This window comes from Melanerpes formicivorus, unplaced genomic scaffold (genome assembly GCF_026170545.1).
Source record: "Melanerpes formicivorus ecotype bairdi unplaced genomic scaffold, bMelFor1.0.p_v2 SCAF_27, whole genome shotgun sequence".
NCBI lineage: Eukaryota > Metazoa > Chordata > Aves > Piciformes > Picidae > Melanerpes > Melanerpes formicivorus.
In genome coordinates, this window is record NW_027142379.1 from 1,566,614 (window position 1) to 1,588,116 (window position 21,503).

Genomic DNA, 21,503 nt, shown 5'->3' on the forward strand with positions numbered 1-21,503 from the left:
AACCCACAGTTCTGTGGGTTTAATGCTAAATAGGTAAAGGGAGGTAGATTTTACTGGTACATTTGCAAAGTTCTAACTTACATTCAACTTCTTATTAAACCTCAGCAAATCAGTTTGGAAGATCAAGCTTGAAATAACAAGAAATGCAAGAAAACAAGGCTGCAGTAGCTCTCTTGTTCAACCAACAACTGTAATTCCCCTGCACACTCCCACATGGGGACTAGACTGTTCACACACACACACAAATATGCTTGGAATGTTAAAATCAAAGTACTGAGAGAGCTCATTCTTCTTCAAAAAGAAAATGTTAAGGGGCACTGGAAGGATGCAAGTCTCCAGTGATGTACTGCAAGAACAGGCATTGTGGTGTTAGAGAACCTTTGAATTTCTTTCATTTCACCATTGTTTCTTTAAGAGCAAACCTAATACATTCAGATTAAAAGCACCAAAAAGAAACCATCAGGAACAGAAATGATGGAGAAAGAAGTGGATATAAATGTCCAGCAAGGCTTTTTGTGAGTAGTTCTTGACTATAAGGTAGCATGATGGGTCAGAATATTTCAAGTAAGAATTGCCTTATTTTTCACAAAGCTTGTGGATAAAACAAAGAATTTCAATGATGAGATGTTTTGAGTGCAGATCAGCAGGGTTTAAACAATGCAGATCAAACTGTGGCCATAGTATGGCACAGTCAGCACAGGCCAAGGGCTAGGGTGAGAAAAAGCTGGCAAGACCAACTCCAGAATACGCAGACGTCATGCAGTGAGGAAATCACAAGTTCTGCATGCCACATCTCATATACATATAACTAAACTAAAGGATTTGATTAAATAACCTGGAAACACATTCCAATCAGAGACTAGGAAATTACCAACTATTAAATCAGAGTGTGGAAAATGAGGTAAAAATCTCTGATGAGCTGCTTCATAATCAAGAGATCGTGTTGGTAATGGAAGCAATGCAACTGACATCAGTAGTTTTGTTCTTAAAATAATTATTTAGAACACATTCTGCTTCTTTCAGATACTGGAATATCTTTCTACTGTTATCAATACTCTAAGTGATTGACTATATAATTACTATCCTGAAATGTTTATTAATTACCCCCACTGATCTTATAGAAGTAGGACTAGACTTTTTAGCTGTTCTTGGACATATTCCTTTTAACACAAATGTCCCCAGGAACAGTCCTCATGTTAGCAAAGTACAAAAGCAGTATTTTTGTTCTTTGAGAAAGTAGCTTGACAAATAAGAGCAGTGCAGACAGCACTTGCCACGGGGCCTGTGAAATCCACAGCAAAGATGAATGACCTTCATCTTTCCAGTTGTAGAACTTCATACCCCTTACCCTGTTTGCTTTGAAAGAGAGCGATGAAATGCCTGCTAAGCAGTAAAGCACCTTCCCAGGAGAATGAAGTGGCCTGTTCACAGATTAGCAGATGAATTTGAGGATCACGAAAGTGATTCTGTTTCTTACTTCCTCACATGTTGTTTCTTGAGGAGAAAACCCTTAGAACTTTGCAACTCGATGCTCTTAACTACGTACCTTAGTGGACATCAGAGTGGATTAACCTCACACCACTCTGGACATGTATAAGTACGGACAAGTGAGTTTATTCCCTCAACTCCCCTCCCTTACAGGCGATGGAGAGAAACAGGCACTTTCAGGGCAGAATTCATCATATCCTAAAATAGCTATTTAAGACAAGAGTGACTCATCTGACCTATTTGCATTGACTAAAGGGAGTCTAGACAACTAGCTCAAATATAGATATCTACATGGTAGAGGATGTCTACATGTGGGGAGAAAAATCCTACCCACTGTGCTATCATTTTAAAGCAGTACAGTCCTTAGCAAGGCAACACTGGACTGCTAAAATTGAAAGGCACAGTATGGGGGAACCCAGTTTCATTTGTGTCTGAACATCATCCCAACAAAGACCACTCAGTTGGAAAGCATACAGCCACTCGTGCAATTGTTCTACTCTGAAAATAACCAAAGTCTGAAAGGAAAGAAACTAGGAATTGTATCCTGTGTTCACAGTGAACTCTGGCTATGTGGATGTACCAGATGTCATTCAACTGGACTTTCACTTTCCTCAAAACCTGTGAGCCTACTATTTGTCTAGTTAAGAAAAAATAAATAAAGATTAATTACATAAGTAGGCAAATAACTGGAAAATTATCCCACTGCTTTCCCCACCCCCATACTATGAAACAATAATCATCAAACTGAATGCATCTCCTGTCTAAACCTTTATCATAATGGGATGTTAATCGACTTGTCACATGTCCTACATTCAGTTCATTTATATGAGATTAATTATTTCCAAAGATGCTCTCTTCCTGGGAGCTACCCTACAATTAGACTATAATTTATGCTGTGTGGCCATCATTGGCAAATGTTTATGTTTTAATGACAAATCACCTACAGTCTCAGAACAAAGTCTTATCACAGTCACCGCACTTACAAGATATTGCACTATGGCTTCTCAACATGTTACATTCATCATGGAATCTGGCTGCTGTCTCAAGAAATGATGTTTGAAGTCATGCTAACTGCAGCATCAACAAGCTTTGCTGCTGTGCATATTTATTTGAACTGTGCTTCCACCTGATCACTCTGCATAACTTCAGAGATGATCATGTTGTCCACTGGTGTTACCAGTAATAACCCTCTATTCTACATCTCTTTCCTTTTATATATGCTTTAGAAAGCACTGAGATGTGTTGAGATAATAGTACTGGCAATAATCTTGAAACAGTAACTGTAAGAAATGGGGCAGTTCCCCTTTTTACTCATAGGAAAATTGCATTACCTTTATAAATATATTCTTCAATATCTCAAGCACCTGGGGCTGAAATGGAGAACTTTTTTCCCAGGATTTACTTTAAATATATCATAATCCTTCCTCAACTTGTCTCTTCTCAACACACCGCACTGAGATCACCTTTTCCCCTAGCTGTGACAGCAGATTAAACCCTATCAAGTTTACCAGCTAAGAAATTAATGTTCTTCTTGTTTATAATTAGAATGTATACTGATAATTATAATAATTGCTACTTAACAACAAGCAGAGAGTGAATCTAGTTTCACACTACACAGAGCTAACACTGCAGACTCTTGGTTTGCACCTTCTTACCACTGTGCTGTCACAGCAAATAGCTGTCAGGTATGGATATTCATCCAGCTCATCTTTTGAGACCTTTGACAAAGAAACTGCTCCTGCCTCTGACCACCTCCCCTCCCACCCCAATGCTGTAGTCTGACTCCATCATATAGTTGATTTTTTTTCTCTTCTAAAGTGTCAATTTCACTGCCTTGAGTGCTCCTGTGATGCCACTGCAAAATCATCATCACTTGGGCCTATACCAGAGTCTCCAGCAAGCCCAGGAACTCTCACACCTACCACACACTGGGCAAGCCCAGGAACTCCCATGTAGTTTACCAAAAATCTCTCAACAATATGAACTTTCGCTGAGTTTGCAAAGTACTGCTCACTGCTAGTGAAAATACTCTATTGCTATTACCTGCTTGCAGCAGTACACAAGCTACTAAGACAAAGCCTTTCTGCTCTCAAATTTGAATGTCTGGAATTGATCACCCTAAAGATTCCCCTTACAGATAATTGGTTGCTAATCATCACAGATCTCCTCCTAAAGTATGAAACTTCTCAGTTGTCAGTGGTCAATCCTGCAAGCTAACAGCTGTCACAGCAGCTTTAAGATTGGGTTATCAATGGTGATGCTAAAAAAAAGTAACTTGAGGAAAGACATAAACATAGAGGCAACTAATCTGGAGACCCCATCCTGGATCCAAAACAGAGCTGAGTGGCATCTGTCTCCAAGTTGAACACGACTGTGAAGGTTACTTCTGCAAGATACCACTTTCTGAAGTCCATGCCTACTTGAACTACTGCTGCAGCTGATGATATTTTTACCATTAATAAAATCTGCCCAATAAATATCTAAAAAATACACTCCATACATCTGCAAACCCTGAGACAAGGTCATTCCTAGATTAGACAGATCACAGTATTGACCTTTTTTGTGCTGCTCTCAGAAGATGGGGAGGGAAGAGGAGGAGAGCACAAAAGAGATCATCTGGAGAGATGAGTCTCTCAACTTACACAGTACAGAGGAAGGAGTGGAGTGGAAATGCTCAGACTCAAGCGAGTGACTCTCTGAGATTGCATTTTTCGTGAGCTTGCTCGCTGAATTGATGGAAAGAAACACAACATATGAACAAACAAAGATGGCCAGGTAGAGTGTGATCAGAATCCTCAGCAGGCACTGGCAGCAGGAGCGGCCGCTGGGGCACGGCAAGGCTGGTGACCAGTGAGGTGAAGAAGCAATGGAAGAGGAAGAGTGGTGTGTGGAACATAACCTCTCCATGTCACCCTCCTTTTTGAGAGCTGTATGAGGATCAAAAAGGTGTGAAGAAAGAAAAAGAAGGCCAAAAGAAAAATAACCATAATTTAATTACAAGCAACAAGAACTTAAGAGAAAAACAAAAATCTTTGAGCACAGAAACAATGTCAGTGATGTACTTTTGGGAGGTCACACGGGTGCAAAGGAACAGTTGTGAAGGCCATAGCCATAAATGACTCTGTTCAGATGCCAGCGTAGCTTTATTCCTCTATCTGAGATAATTTGAAACAGGATTTTTCCTTTTTTGCTTCGAAATTTGAAGTTTTTTCTTCAGGACAGTATGTTCCAAATGGATTGGTTTAACTTGGTTTCTTTCAACTGCTAAATAAAGCCAACAGATATACAATGAAATAAATGAGAAGGCCTGCTTCCTGGATGGTTCATGCTCAAAGCAGTGGAGTTTATAGATTAAGTAGCCAGAATTCACCTAGTCTGTAAGTGCCTTAACAACTCAGCAATTTTTCCCATCAGGAATCATCATTCTTTTTAGTGCTTTCATTAATTCATTTCCAGGGGCAAAAAAAAAAAATACCACGAGAAACCCAGATTTCCTGACCACGATAAATTTAACAAGTCAGCTTTATAAAAGCCTGTGTGCACTGCTGGCAAAAATAATGATGGCATTCTATAGCATTAGTGAAAAAAAGGCATCAATCTCTCATCAAAGAGCTGCTGCCAAAGACTTCCAGTCTCATTACTGTAGGAAGGAGAAATCCCACAAGCAATTCCAGAAGGTGGCACTGCCTATGGTCTAGCTTTTGGTGTGTTCTTTCTGTCTGCTCTTGTCCTTCTATTTAGGAAGGATTGCCATGGGATCTGCCCATAATTGATGAGTAATGTCAGAAACTTAAGTTAGCAAGAAATCTGAACTACAGCTTCAAGTCATTTCAGACTCAAATTCTAGAATTAGGTTATTCCCTGAATTACTAAAGCTCACTGTTGTTTGCCAAGCACTGTAAAAAAAGGCCAAAAAAGCTGGTCCAGTCCCAAAAGATGTAAATGCATATGTAAGGAAGCCAAAGTTACAGACACTAAGAGTTTCAGCAAGTAACAAATGCAAAGCAAGTCTGATTGTACTGTCTTCGAGCTAAAATACCTGTCTTGAAGAGTGAAAAGAGGGAGAGATCCTGACATGAGAGAATATGGTATGCACTGTCTGGCAGATAGGAGATAAAGACTCTGTTCCTGAAGGCACATTTGTGAAAGCTAAGGCTCTTATTTTATTAATTGCTGCCTTTCTTAATGAATCATAACATTTGTCATACTTTGTACAGACATGCATGTGCGCACACACTCCCACAGGGCACATGAATCCACAGCTGTGCTGCAGACAGACTCACGTGATCCACACAACTTTAAAGAGTTAAATCGATAAAAAGAAATACAAAACCCACATGATGCAGGGATGAATGGTTGAAAAAGGTGTGGGCTGGTAGCCTGCACAAAGGAAGGAACCCTGTATCTGCTTGTGCAATCTTGTGCAGGGTGTTGGAATAATGAAAGGAGGAATAAAATCTGCAGCGAAGAGTCACACTCTGCAGTACTACAGAAGATGCTAACACTGCTTTTGTTACAGAGTGACTTCCCCATTCCCCTTCTCCTTTGCAGGAAGGAATCTCTTCCCATTTTGTGCTGTGAAGAAAAGCAGTAAGATTTTGCTGAAAAAAACCCTCAAATTTGGTGATGAGCATTATCTTGAGCACGTGCCCAAGGACCCAGACAGGAATTTGAGAGAACTCTGCTACCTCTGAAATCCATTCCTTCTCCTAACAGTATCTCATCTCCTGCTGACACCAGTAGCTCTTCCTGACACAAGAACAGCTTTCTCTCTATTGTCCAGAAGTCAAGTCTGGAGTAGGAGGAAAAATCTCTTTCTTAACTGTCTTGCTAAAGCATGAAGCCTGAGCTTGTAAGAGCTGTCAGGGGCTGCCTATTCCCTGAATCATTCCAGAAATTAGACCCTTAGGGTATTGTTACCTTTAATTTATAACAAAACAATCTGAAAAGCAGCTTCCAGTGGAAGTGTGAAGGAAATAATAAGAAGTGGAAACCAAGCAATCTTGCCAGCAATTAAATAGCAGGGAGGTTGTATTTCTTTTTTTTTCAATAAACAGAAAATGAAATCCCTATAGGCTGGAATGAAATGTGCACCCAGAGACTGAGGCTATGGACCTGATCCTGAAACAGCTGCATCAGTGGTTGAGGTTCTTGTGGTCATTCCACATGTTAGCAGTCCAGACTGTCATTCTTGTTGGGGAGAAAGCATCTTGCCTTCCCACCAAAGCAGGGAAAGAGCAATACCACATTACGTCTGCTAGCTGAACACTACAGCAAAGAGAAGGACACAAAGAGCGTCTTTTCTGCCAGACCTGTGGGTACTGCAAGATCCTTTTCTCTGTTTTGGGAGTAAAGCATCTTGTAGCCATCCAACATGTTCTTAACTACAACACTAGAAAATCTGGTACAAGAATTAGGCAAAACCTTTTCGTTGTTGCTTTTCTCACAACTGTGTCCCTCAGACACAATTCTCTGTGCTAAGCTTCAGAGGGTATAAAAATACAACTGCTAAATCATCATGCAGAGGCCCTATAATTACATTGCTCATTTAATGAGGTTAGTTGCTAAACTAGATATAATGGGAAGAAACACCAACTATTATGAATGAAGGTGAATTACACTGCACTTTCCTCTGCATCAGCTGCAGGTACCTGTAATTGTTCTCCAAGCCATTACTGTGCATTCACTCAAACTGCTGTCACTAGGCTGTTATTGGGAGTGAGTGAACTGTGGCTGTTATTGCCCCCAAGACTTTGTTCAAGTGGAGGTGAAATGATTCACCGGAACTCTGAGAACAAAGCCTCAGCATCAAATAGAGCCAAGTGAAGCTCATACACCACTGTAAGTCATCATTTAGAGCTGCATCACTACTAGCAGTGGACAGTAAATCTCTCCATGGAGGGAACACAAACTATGCAAAAGTAGAGAAAATGATTGCAGCACAGCAGATGCTAGCCTGTACACCAGCTGAGCTCCTCTGCCTTTCCAAAAGCAGACTGAAGAGCACCAGCAGGAACACAATGCTAGGCTCTGCCACAGGCTTGCTCTGCTCCCCTGTGCAAACCTGAACTGAGCTGCCATGACGCAGATGCCTGATGAATCTCCTGTGAAGCACAATATAAAATCTGCATTTTTAACACCACACTCCTTGGCCAGCCTCCATCAGCAGGCTGCTTTCATCTTTACACCATCAATTCCTTACCCTGGCAACACTGGTATTTTTATCAAACATGAATAACACCTCTTATGCCAGTCAGAAACTCAGTACTAAATATTTCTGATACAATTCTAACTACTTCATGTTTGATTCTCTTCTAAATTCTAAACCACTCCCATGCTCTTAAGAGGCCAGTGAAGCTCTTCAGCAGATTCAAGTCTTTTATTTTAGGACATGCTTGTAACTTAGGCATTGTATTTCTTGCAATGTTACAATGGTTCTCTAAGAATTCTCTTCTCTTTTCCATTCTCCACTATCATCTCTGGCTTGCATTTCCCCTGTGCTTGGAACATTGTTCTTTGAGGCTGAAAAACAAACTTTTCTGTGAACAGGAGATACACAAACCTAATATTCTTTCAAAAAACCACAGTGCTCTTGAAGTATAATCACAATATAATAGAAGGGGTAAAAAAAGAAATAAAACCAATAATTGTGAAGTCATAGAACTAATTGTATTAAGAAAAAAGTGGGTTTTTTTCAAAGAATTAAAAAGAAAATAAAATAAGTGTATGGTCAGAACAAAAGAGAAACATGAAAAAACACTGGCATCTGAACAGAATAAAAATTAAAATGATGAAAGATGGTAAAAAAAACAAACCCCAACACCACCAAACCCAACAAAACCAAACAAAAATCCCCAACAACAAAACCAGCCAAAGCCCAGACAAAAATGCATACTAAAAGTACGATAACTAAGAGTTACAAAGCACTGGCAGACATTTCTAATCTACTCTTACTATTACTAGGACTGGTATCTTTGTTAATAAGCACTAACTTTATGTTCTTCATCCCAAAACATCATGACAAATGGGGATTTGGGAAATGAAAAGTTAAAGGCAATTCTGAAACATGTCAGAAGTAATGCAGGGTAGTATTAAAAGTAATTTCTTTTAAGCAAGGAAAAGCAGTACCTTCTCTTAAGAGACTCACTAGGAGTTTCTACCTTAATGCCAACTCATATAACTCATGTTATTGCTGCTCCAAATGTTTCAAGCTTAAAATCATACCTTTCACATCCTCATCTTCAATGGTTGTATTGGAACTCTCTGTTGATTCCTGTTGAGAGATAAATATAAGTAAAATGGATCAAGCAAGCCAAGCCTTAAGTGCGTGCCCTTGAAAATGACAGTTAGTTACAGATACCATGCAAAGCCTTGAAGCAGGGTGGGATGTAATTCACAAACAAATGGCCACACATCAGGACATTTCCACTTGAGACTGGTGTCAAACATTGCTGCTCTGGACAGTAGGGAACACGAATACATTTCCTGCTGTCTGATGTTTTTACGTCATAGGAATGTAACAGAAACTTTTTTTAACATCCAACTGCACACAGTCCATCTGAGATGTTCTATGAATTACCTCAGCCAAGTAGGAAAACTTGCCATTTTAAACTTAGTGATTAAACCAACTGTGCAAAATAAGTCATTCCATTCCGACTTCTAACTGTACAGACTTCTGCATGCTCCAATTTACAACTGCTTTTCTGTTCACATGACTTAATTAATGTGCATGACAGTCCCCAGATTGTCATTTTAATGCTCTTTTTTGGATAACACATTTTTTTGGAGATGGAGAACTGATAAAATTATGTTAATGATTTTGACAAACCCAGGTACCTCTGTAGTAGTGCTCTTCAGCAACCAGTCCTTGCAGAGGAAATGACTCATCTGTCACAGTTTATACTTAACCACAGAGTTAAAAAGGCAAGGATACTGTATCTCAAGTCTTTCAGGAATTACCAGGAACATGAAATATTACAGGCAAATTCATCAGGGCACTGTCAAATCTAAGAGGTACACAGGTTTAGAAAGCTGAAGAGATTTTTAAACTTTGGTTTCTGAAAAGTAGAATCAATATAATGTTTATAATTCACACCTCAACAGCACAAAGGGAATTACTGGTTTCTTTTTACCTGAGAAACAGGACTAGCATTGTATTTAACTCTCCAAAGGATTTCACAATTAAATAAGAAAAGGCAAATTTGACAGTGTCCTTTATTTACTGTGTCCTCACAAGGCTGAGCTGAGGGAATGTTCCAAACAGTTAATGCATGACTCAGACCTTAATAAAACAAAACGCATGTGCATCCATAAATAAAACCACATGAATTAATTCACACACAAACAAAACTGAACAAGTCACCATGCTTTTCCTCAACTAGCTGGTGTTAGATGTTTCACTCTGCACAAACGTGTCATGCTTTATCACTTCAAATATTAGATAAAGTCCATATAAGTAAACAACCCTCCCCAAACCCTCCGAGCTGTAAACACCATGCACAAGCTCACACGGCAGATGTAGCCTGTAATACTGAAGCATCCACTCCACAGTTGCCATACTACAAGGATCAGTCTTTCAGAAAAATTTAGGAGTATCTCTCTGCATTAAGTGGTTTGCTGTGACCTTTTGGGACATGGAGTATCTTAATTGCTGCAATTATGTAATGAAGTCAAGTAGATGTAGTCACGCCAATATTTTGTCTGGGTTTTCTGGTCTTTAGTGGACTCCAGTGAGAGAGATTAGACCAGTACTGAAACACAGGTTCTTTGGTGCCTGTCAGTTCCAACTGGGGGAGCTGAACATGTAGTAACATGAAAACAGAAGCTCTGTGTCGGACAGATGCAAGGTGCATGGAGAATGGAGATACACAAGCACAATACACACCATCAACACTTTCATGCTTGAGAAATGTCTGCATGCGGTATTTTTTCACTCAGACTCAATCCTTCTCATATGAAATAACCACAAGTAGTTAAGACTAGAGAAATGAAATGTCAATTGTTTAAGTCAACACTGTAAACAGTGAAATTTGTGTTGAAGAGCAAATTCTTTCCAGGAAACCTAGGAACATGTGTTATATGTAAATGATGGTATTTCCTGGCCCTTCTCAAGTCCATGCATGAAAAAAACAAAACAAAACAAAACACGTTTTAGGAATCAGCTGCCAAAATGCAAACATCAAAATACACAAGAGAAAGAAAAAGAGCAGGAAGAAAATGGGTAAAAATAATAATAATTTTTAAAAATAATCAAAAGACCTCTTTTTCACTTGAAATGTCAAAATGTTTGAAGCTGCTCAGTAATGTTATGGAAGAAAAACAAAGTCCTGTGCAAAAGACACATCACAACACAGTGTATCAGCATGCTGGGAAACAGCGGGTGGGACAATCTGAAAGGACATCTTTGTCTGAGGTGACAACCGCACATCAAACTCATCAGTATGATCTCACCACACTCTGAGAGCAGCATTCTTTGGTTTTACTTAGGCTGCAGCATTTTTGTCTGAAACAAGAGTGACACCAGGCTCCCTGAGCCTGGCTGCTCAGGCTGCAGAACCTCTGCTGCTGACCCTCCCCAAGAGCTTTAGAAGCTCAACAGTCACCAGGACGTACACAGGAGATGGACACAGACGAAAACAGGCTCAAGAGACACCAGGTTAACAAATGCAGGAATGAGATTTTCCTTGCTAAGTTCCTGGAATGGCCCTATTTTGCTGTGGAATAGTGGATGAGATTTGTGGTGTGGAAAAGCAAGATGGAGTTGGTTCTTTCTGAATACCTTATTTCCATCAGGGTTGTGGATTACTGTAGTTTGGGGCTCCTGAGCGAGAACAAAATAAAGAGAAAGAGAGTTCCCATTGGTAAATTCATTCTCATGACTGAGAGGGAGTGCAAGAAGAGCCAGCTCACAAACGCTGAACACTGACAAGAGCTAAAACAAATGTTAACTGTTGCCAGAAGGTGAAACTGGATGTCTCCAATACAGATTTCCTCAACAGCAAGCCAGCAAAAGAGACCATCTCACCTAATGCAGCAGCATGCAGAGACCTTATTCATGACCAGTGTATGCAGGGCTTTGAAGCTCCAGAGACCTGCAGAGGCTTTCTTTGCACAAGGGCATAGTAACTGCTTTGGGCATTTTCCTGTCCAAGCTAGATCAGACAGGGCCAGAACTCAGGCTCTGTGCTTTAAGCTGATTTGTTTCTATTAGTATTAAGCGGTCAAATAAATATACAGATCAATTGATAAGGATTAATGATGAGTCTACTACCTCTAAACACGACCACATTTTGAAAGAAGTAGATTACTACTAATTGCTTTCTTGGCAAAACAGCACAGAAATAAGTGAGAGAGATCTTTGTGTCATTTTAAAGCATAATTTCCCCAGATTCTTTTCCCTCAAACCCAGATTAACTAATGTCTGAAATGGCAGCATGGACCATTGTGCATGGCTATGTCTGGCAACAGACTGCCATAGACTCATGCATGAAACCTGTTAACTGGTCCTTGGAAATTACAGAGCAATTACTTAGAAATTACTGAAGCAATATATGCACAAAAAAAAACAAGAGGAAAAATCTCTCCCAGCGTGTTTGAAATATCCAGACATTGAAAGCTGTGTATGCAGGCACGTGGGAAATGATACCTCACCAAACCGGGTCCTTGCACGCTGCAATTTGCATTTGCGAGCCCTGTGATACACGTATGCCTAAGAACTTGGAGCTACCAATAAAAGCAAGACTCAAGAAACATTCATCAACAGCACTTCATTTAGTGATATGTCCCTAATAGAGCATATTAAAAAGTGCTCTCCTGTAGATTTCAATGTGAGAGAAACCAGCAAAACGTGTTTAGCGCTAGAGGCCTCTTGATCTCAGTGAAGTCTTGCAAAGTCCTGCTGCGTTGTAGGAAATATGGAATGACAATCTGAATAAGGTCTGGTATATGGTAGCCTAGCAATAGTCCTGTTAGCTCTCCTTGGTATCGTTACTCACACTGATGCAAAGCAGAGAAAATAACAGAGCTCGGTTGGGGTTTTTTTGTTGTTATGCAAAAGGTTAGAATTCAAATGATGGAAACAGTCATCAGGCAAAAGAGCAAAGAGCAACACCAAGCGCATTCTACTCACTTTCTGGCACAGCATGCAACAAACTTCCACTACGGTTACAAACGCTACCACTCTACCGCATCCAGCTGCCGCGTAACACTTTCAATTAATAAACACGCTCTAATGGACTTCCTCACAAAAAAAAATTACAAAGAAAGCAGAATTCAAACAAAAAGTTGGTCCAAAACCTGTTTTTTAGAAAAGCAAACAGAGTAAATGCATGAAAAAAGCCAAAAAAAAAACAAAAAAAAAAAGACAAGAAAAGAAAAAGAAGAACAAACAGAAGACAGTCAAAAACTTCAAGATAAATGAAGGAAGATTCCAGGTATACCAGCGCCGGGGTAGGAATATTTTCCTTGGGGCTGGTTACCACGTTCGTTTTGTTGTTTATCTGTAGGTGTGCAGAAAATAGAAACAGACAGGCCTTAGAACTTGCTGTAGGCACCGTATCTATATCTCTCTGTATAGAACATCTATATACAGATATAGATATCTATATATAGATATAGATATGGAAATAAAGAATCACAGAAAGATGAACTTATGAACCTGGAAGAACGCTAACATTAGAGCCAACAACTGCAACTCCTGCAAACATGCCAGCTACAGGATTTCAGATGTGCTATACAAAGGTCTATGTAAGGTACAGATGACTTCAGCTGTGACACTTGAAAGAACAGAGAGCCTTTAAGTAGCAGCTAATCACATATAAGAATAAAGAATTAATATGAGATTGAAGAAAGTCCTAAATAGCCATTGTGTTTTCTTGACATGCAACAGTAGGAAATAACTGCATTCAGCTGTGATTTCTAATTACCTAGCATAGAATCTTTTAGGTTGGAAAAGACCTTCAAGATCATCGAGTCCAACCATATCACTACCACAAATATTATTTGATTGTTCAGAGCTCTCCAGAAAACTACAGAATAGTTTTTTCCTCTACTGCCTTCTGGGAACAGATCTGAATATCGGTAACTGATCTAAGATCCGAATAACTATGACTGATCCCAGATCTGAAGAAATACAGCTGATGCTACAAAGAGACTGGCGTGCCTTGAGTTTTTGCAGTCTCCAGAATCCTGCAGTAGCTTTTGTATCAGCTTTTCCTTTTTGCTACTACAACCTGAAAGTGCAAGATTTCACACATCTGTAGTTTAACTCCACTTAATCTGTACATCTCCACTTGACATGCAGGTCAATTCGAAAGGTTAGCATAGCACTACACCTTTAACTTTTATTAGACACAATTTTAATTCAAATGAAACTGTTTAGCAGTAAGTTTAAAGGTATCTGATTCTTTAAATCCATTTGAAAGATTCAGCTTTCATAAGCACCATGGGATGAAAAGAACAGAAATACTAAAAACAATGTACCAAGCCATTTTTTGACATGCACTAAGCAGCAAAATTTGAATGTAGAAAAACTAATTTGAAATATGCAAATATTTTTTTTTTTTCTTTAACAACAATTAGGAAGAAAATATTCCCAAGATTTTGGTCATGTCTAACAAGAGCAGTTCCAAGCAGCATGCAGAACTGGGTATTCAGGTCTATACTGTCTGGAAAGACTCTGACTCCCACCCGCCTCCCTTTTTTCTCGTCTAAAAGCAAAGCCTTTCTAAACCATTTAGGAAATGGTGATATATTAAGTAACATGCATGAAAAGGCAGGAAGAACGAGGAAGTCCTGCAAGAGTGGACCAATCTAGGCTGTGAATGAGACATCTGGCTTCAGATTTAACCTTCCCAATGACTCTCTGGTCTCAGTTGAAGTTTGCAGCTTCTCAGCATGCAGGCTAACACTGAAACTTTGTGCCAGAGGCTTTGCTAAATTTGCACCTCACAAGTTAGCGCCACTGAGGAAATTCACTGAACTTCATGTCCTCAGCAGTTTTTGATGACTATTTTACTTTGGTGGAGGTGTGGCAGCTGACTTGTTGACTGCAGGAATTAAGCCTTTGTAGCTGAACTGAACCTTGCTTCAGATATGTCTCAATCACGGAAATGTCTTCAGGATCTGTGTTAATTAATTACAGACTGCATATTTCCTTATCTTACCCAGCATTTAACTAGCTTTGAAGAATATAATGTAGTCTTGCTAGTTATGTCAGGGAACATTATTCTGGCACTAAATGTTACCTAGCATTTGTGACAGTAACCACCCTCCCATACAGAACAACACTACTTTGATCTAAAAGTTCACAGTGCTCTACAGCAGGAGGATGAGGAACAGTTATTTATTTTAGCAATAGCCTTTCTACAGAAATTGTCATTAAGAGAAAAGATGAGTCATTACTGAGTCCCAAGTGTTCAGTTTGTGCTCCACCTTGGCCTAGTTATTGTCAAATACATTTCATTTATCTCCTCACAATTACATCCATAAATTGCAGAGGTGTCTGGCTCGACACGGGGAGGGATGTATCTTTGTGCACAAAGTCATTCATGGGGAGACATCAGTATTAGCAAGCATTTTAAGTATCAGCTAGCTTGCTTTGATATTTATGGGACTGTGGCATGGACAAAATTTGAACTCCTTACTCAGGAAAAACCCAACCATTTCAGTAAATGAAAGGTCTACAGGAGAACTGTGCAACAGTAAGAACAGGTACAACATGACTTGATGGCACACTGAATCTTCCAAAACCAGAGAAAAATCACACAGCAGGTTGTGTAAGTACAGGTTCATATTTTTATGGCAGTGTAGTTACCAAAAAGACTACAAATAAAAGGGCCCAAGCAAAAGGCAGGTGGACATATAGAAAATCACAATGAAAGAACTGAAGATTTCAGCTTTCATACAGTCCTGGTCAGTAGTAGCTTAACACAAAAAATAAAGTGCTATGCCAATGGAATGCCTGTTGTTGAATACATCATGAAAACAGGTGAATCAGCTTTCAATTCCAATTTTGCCTGAGTAAGGAGAGAGGGCTTAAGTCCATACTCCCTTGGTGAATGTCCTATAAACAATACTCATTACAGCTACTGCTGAAAACTGCAGGAAATATGTTCAAAACTTCTTAGTGAGATATCAAGATTACAGCATTCATTAGTAAAAGCAGAGAGAAAATGTGATAAAAAATACAGTTATTTCTTCTGTGTAAACAAAACTTGGTAACCCTCTTGGAAACTGAGAGAAAACAGCAGTAAGCCTGTACAGTTTCTCTCTCACAGAACATACCCATGTGCTTTTATTAACAGATGAACTCACGGGGGTTATTTCCCATGTGTTCTTAACAGGAAAGGGACAGGGTTCCAAAAGGAGGCAAATATTTGCAGAGGAAACAGTTATCCTGACATTGAATTGTGCTTTGTTGCAAAGAAGGAAAAATTTATACTAATGCATTGCTTGTCAAAAGCCACTCTCTTAGGTCTGACAGTGGTGCAGGACACACACACAGATGCTCTATGCCAGGCATGGAGCAGAATCAGCACTGGTCTTCCTTTCAGTGTACTATAAAATATCTTAAGAAACAAAACCTGTGTCTTGGGACTTAATTTTTCACCTGTTACCTCTGAAACAAAAAGTCAAAGCAGGCTTGATGTTTGAGATCTTAGAGACAGCCCATCTGGTGACCCTCATTTGGACACTGCTCCTCCATCACTGAAATTCTGTGTTGACCCAAAGACAGATTATTGACCTATTCAACTACATGTCTGCTCAGACCATCAATTTCTGCCTCTCTCAGATCACAACTGATCATTGTGAACCTCTCAAAGTCAGACTCAAATCCACAATGAAAAGGAGTAGAGTAAGCTGCTTTGTGGGCCACATGAACACAAGATGGTAGAGTAGACTGAGAAGGAAGAAGTTACTGAGACTGACTATCAGCTGGGACATCTTGTGACAAAGCCCTGGGTTGTGAAGGAAGTTAGCTGGGAAACTGTAGTATGGAAAGGCTGTGAATTGGGGTTTTCACTCCTGAGCAGTTAGTGTCACGTCTAGGTCTACAGTGGCTCATTTAAAGCAACACTACTTCACTGGGCAAAGTGGTTTGTGTTACTTTTATGATATTAATACTATTAGTTTTAAAATAAGGAGGTTTTAACATTAATAGAAGGCTGTTACAAGACTGCTATCTGGTTACTGTCTCTATTCACTAAGGACAGCTGCATTGGCCAATGTTACATCTACTTTAGCTGGTTTTTGTATGTCCCCAAGTTAAAAAGAAAACCACCAGAACATAAAAAACTTGCTTGAAAGAACTGCAGAACAATTCAGTGTGGATGGCATATAGCAACTGCAGGCTTAGAATTCACAAGGCTGTACTTCCAAGGCTTGCAGCTTCCCACAGAATGTTAACAAAACTAAATGCAACTGTTTGATTTCTGAGTGTGAACGTTTCACAGGAGGAAAAAAAAGAAATATCTGTCGATAAAGTTCCTCACCATCATCTGAACACTCGAACTGGACTTCCTTTTCTGAATTGACCAGTCAGAGAGAAAGGAAAAGAAGAAAATGTGACTGCTTGGATTTGAAGCATCAATGCATGGAGTACAGTATATTTCTGCTTTGGATTTTTTCTTTTTTTAAAGGAAAGAACAGCTGAAGCTGTAGAAAGGATGGAAAAATGCTATGGAGTATATAGGATCTCAATAACAGAAACAACAAAAATAGACTTCCCCAGATGCAAATTTACTCCCTTTGCTCCACATGACCATGCATCAAACAGCAGACACATAGAATGTGCTGACATAGAATGTGCTGAAAACCAAAGTATTAAACTCCAACAAGTGTAATGCAGGCAAAATTTTGGCAACAATTGTTTCCAGTATTATGATCAAATCTGAGATATAGCAGATACCATTGTAGACCTGTAGGAGGAATGATATTTAACAAGGAAAACCTGGTCAGATAAAGACATAAAATTTCTATATCCCACTCTAAAGGCTTTCCACAGGAATGGTAAGGGTCGTTCTGAATGTGTGCTTCTCCATATCACTAGAGTAGCTACCACTTGGCAGTGAGAAGCATTGGCATTGTCATGTACTCACTTCATTTTCAGTCCCATCATTTTTTTGATAGGAAAAGTGGGCATATGTGGGAGAGCAGGAGCAAATATACTATGAATTATTTAGATGTACAGTGCTTGGTTAAAATCAAAGGTTAAGATTAAATAAGAAATTAAAATTTGGGTCAAAGACACACTTCTGAGTAAACACACAGAGCACAGAAGAGTATCTTTTGAATCATATAATGAAAGCTTGAGGCACTTATTTTAGTCTTCAGGAGTCCTCCATGAAAAGAAATACAACATTTTTCATTGCTCAGTAATTTTTATTTATTTATTTTCTGGCTGGCTTTCAAAGTATTTATCCAGAACATTCATTTGTGAAGCATCCATCCTCCTGCAGGATCTGCTGACATGAAACTAAGAGCTCTAAATCATGTATGAAAGCTGCCAAAATGTTCCCTTCTTAGCCAGGTCTATTAGTCAGGATGAGCTGATTTGTTGAGAGAGTAAACCCCTCAAGTTCTGCCAAATATAGCAAGTACATCTGGCAGAATGCACCTCGTGTGGAGCCAAGCCTGCTAGGCAACTTTTGGTCTTTCGTGAAATCTAATGCAAGTCAAGGGGACTCATGGAGGCAATAGAGCTACAGATAAACACTGGTACCTAAAAAGCTATCATGCCCACCACCAAACCATTATTTATGAGCTTATCAATTACATGGAGTCATTAATTATGCATCATCCTTCATAAAAACAGGGAGAAAAAAAACACAACTGTTTTCTATCTTCCACTCATTGTTTTTCAGATATTTATTTAATTTTGTAAGCCTCACCTACCAATTTCAATCACTTCAAATATACAGCTAAGAAGCACCTATGAACAAATTCTACAAAGTAAAGAAGTAACAATAATCAGTTCTAAAAACTGCCAGGAGTTACAGGTAGGTGGTGACTAAGAGAGCAGATTTGAAGCAGGTGCTTAACCTACCTTAACTCCATCCGGCTTTTTCAGTAAACTCTTGGCTGCTGTAAAATGAGACAAACAATTTCAGTGTCAGGGGGTTAACCACTGAGGTCAGGCAGCTGTGCAGCAAATTCCCAGTGCCTCCCAGTGCTGCAAACATGTTTCCAGCTTTTATCCCCATGTTTTATTGCTCTGAGTATAGGAAATACTTAAGAAGCTACAAATACCTGAGATCATCACACATCTCTTTTTCCATTGATTAAAGCTGTAGGTTAACTGTGATTATACAAGGAGAGGTGTCCTTGGGTGGCACAGAGGAAATGGAAGCAGGGGGAGTGTAAAAGAGGCAGCCTTGGATACGCTGATTTTATTCAGCTGCACTAGCATTGTTGATGTGGGTAGTTTGATATGACTATAAAAAAGTACTGTTCTGATGGTAAGGACCCTGACCAGGGCTTTGGTGAGCCCACTGGTATCTCAGTGATGTCATTAATATGACAGTGACATAAAAATAACCAGTATCAGATCAATGAGGTCCCTGAAGGTCCCACACTACTCTACTTAATGAAAATAAAGTGGGTTTTCAGAAAGCACCTCTGAGCAATGGTTCTTTGGGGATTTGCCCCCATGACAATCAGTCCCCTCGCAAGAAAGGTCAGAGAAGTTGCAAATAAGAAAAGCAAAACAACCTGCTACCAAAGTGTTGGTTTGGAGTTGTGTTGCCTAGGGTTAATAATCAACAGCTGGCAGGTTTTGCTGCTACTTCTAATGAAGAAAACCTGCTGTCTTCTGAACCACCCTGCACACTGATTGAATTTCTTCAAAGCACTCGGGACTGCTGGGCAGGATTTCACTTGCATTAACATTATCTGTGTGTTAGGCTTTTAACTACACCCTTTCAAATTGGCATCAAATCACTCCAAACTGGCAAATTTGGAGGGCTAATGTGCAAACAGGCATATCACAGCTCTGAACCTGAAAACACTTACAGCAGGAATACACGCTGGGAGACCCACCAAACTCAAACACACTGTTCACTAAAGTGTAAATGCTTCCTGACTCACAGCTGAAGACCTGAGGGGCAACAAATTACAAAAGGAGTCTGGCACTTATTTTTTTTGTTGTTCATGACCCAGCCTTCCTATCAGAATGTGTATCACAACTGAGACTTTAAAAAAGTGCTGCTCCATAGAAGCCGCTTTGCTCAGAAGTCCCTCTCTGAAAGGGAAATGCTGCAGCTAGTACTTTGGCACAGTCCAAATCCTGACATGGAGCTTCCGTCATTGCCACCATCCCTCTCTAAAACAAAAAACTCTAAACAATTGGATGTTGTCAACCTAAGGCTGCTCAAACACAACAACTAGGGAGTTACTGGGTATGTGATTCAACCTTCTAGTTAATTTCTGTATTTGTGGCTGATTCTCTGACTCCATCTGCATGAAGTGCTCATTCAGCTCTGCTTCAGAGTACAAAAAATATTAAGATCACCTCAGCAACTCTACAGAAATAACTAATGTCCATTATTTTGTCATTTATATTAAAAAACCTGGAAAGTGAAGCCAGGTTAATGTTCATAATTTATTGCATACACCAGCCCTCCAAATAGAATTGATTAATTATGGACATAGACCAACACTACCATTGAAAATCTCCCAAGGGCCACTATTTACAACTAAAATGAACCAACCCAAATGTGTCTGCATTGTGCAAGAGGAGGAATGCACGTTTTTAATTTACAGAAATATGGTAATTAATTCAGAAAAGACATTGTTTGACATGCATTTTCCAGACAGAATACATCCTGTTGCATTGTGTGCTTACAGGACTTGATGCAATGTGGACTTTACAATCCCATCAATATTGCAAGCACTGCATTAACTTCTGAAATTCATTTATGGAGAGCAAAGGGGGAAGCTATTTCTACAACCTAACACCAAAAAAAGACCCCAAAGTTCTTAGCTTTCAAAGCCTTTTTCATAAATATGGGAAAACATAAATTAATTCTTACATGGCTGTTGTTCATGGAATCCCAAAACATGCTTGGTTGGAACAGACCTTCAAGATCATCCAGTCCAACCTTTGACCCAGCATGAAGGGTCAACACTAAACCGTGTCCCTAAGTGCCATGTCCACACGCTGCCTGAACACCTCCAGGGATGGTGACTCCACCACTGCCCTGGGCAGACCATTCCAATGCCAGACAACCCTTCCAGTGAAGAAATATTTCCTAATAGCCAGCCTAAACCTCCCCTGGGCACAGCTTGTATCCATTTCCTCTGGTTCTGTCGCTTGCCACCAAGGAGAAGTTGTTCATAGCAAACTAGGTCCTCCTGCTAAATTTGTGCATAAATCTTCTGAGTTCTTTTAATGCTTGACAAATATTACACGTTGTATGTAAACAATTAGATGAGAGCCAATAAAATGAAGGCACTAAAAGCAATAACTACAAGGGTTGTGTTCATGGCATTGGCAGCGTGTCCTTCGAAATGTGCCTGGAAGGGATTATTATGCAGTATTTCATGTGACAGGACGTGTTCCATTCTCAACTGCCTTCATTGGGTTTTGTTTGGAATGTATCTTTAATAATATTTTGATGCATCTTCCTTTAAGCACAGATACTGCATACAAATCAAGGATTTAAAGAATTTGCAGGAGCAAAGCAATTAGCATATTCTAAATTAAGCCCACGATGAAAGATTTCTTGCCACTACAAGCAATAGCTATAAATAAAATCTAAGGCAGCACTAATAGGGCAGAAAGCAGACTGAAAAGAAATGGTGTTGTGACAACATGTAGAAATAAAAGTGATTTAGGACAAACAGCAATTTTGAAGAGAAAAAAAGATGTTCCTTTCACGTGCTGAGGGTCTTACCTCACAAGAAATATACATTCCACATAAAAGGAAGAAAGAAAAAGGAAAATAAAACACTTTAATAACCACATTGTTATGGACAAATGACCTTCAAAAGCATGATTTGCAATGAAATACAATGAA

General features: G+C 39.5%; 1 protein-coding gene across 19 annotated transcripts in view; it reads right to left on the bottom strand.

The window, feature by feature from the left end:
* Window positions 1-21,503, bottom strand: part of CAMK2D (calcium/calmodulin dependent protein kinase II delta) — a 130,655-nt gene that overhangs the window by 9,623 nt on the left and 99,529 nt on the right. For 3 of the 19 annotated variants that reach the window (XM_068153893.1, XM_068153896.1, XM_068153892.1), the window contains exons 13-17: window positions 18,533-18,570; window positions 16,980-17,012; window positions 12,927-12,986; window positions 11,267-11,308; window positions 8,713-8,761 (exon numbers count right to left, since the gene is read on the bottom strand). In XM_068153893.1, the coding sequence (XP_068009994.1) occupies window positions 8,713-8,761; window positions 11,267-11,308; window positions 12,927-12,986; window positions 16,980-17,012; window positions 18,533-18,570 (222 nt within the window). The remainder of the gene's footprint in view (window positions 1-8,712; window positions 8,762-11,266; window positions 11,309-12,926; window positions 12,987-16,979; window positions 17,013-18,532; window positions 18,571-21,503) is intronic. The other 16 variants (XM_068153895.1, XM_068153894.1, XM_068153898.1 and 13 more) reach the window with 8 other exon arrangements.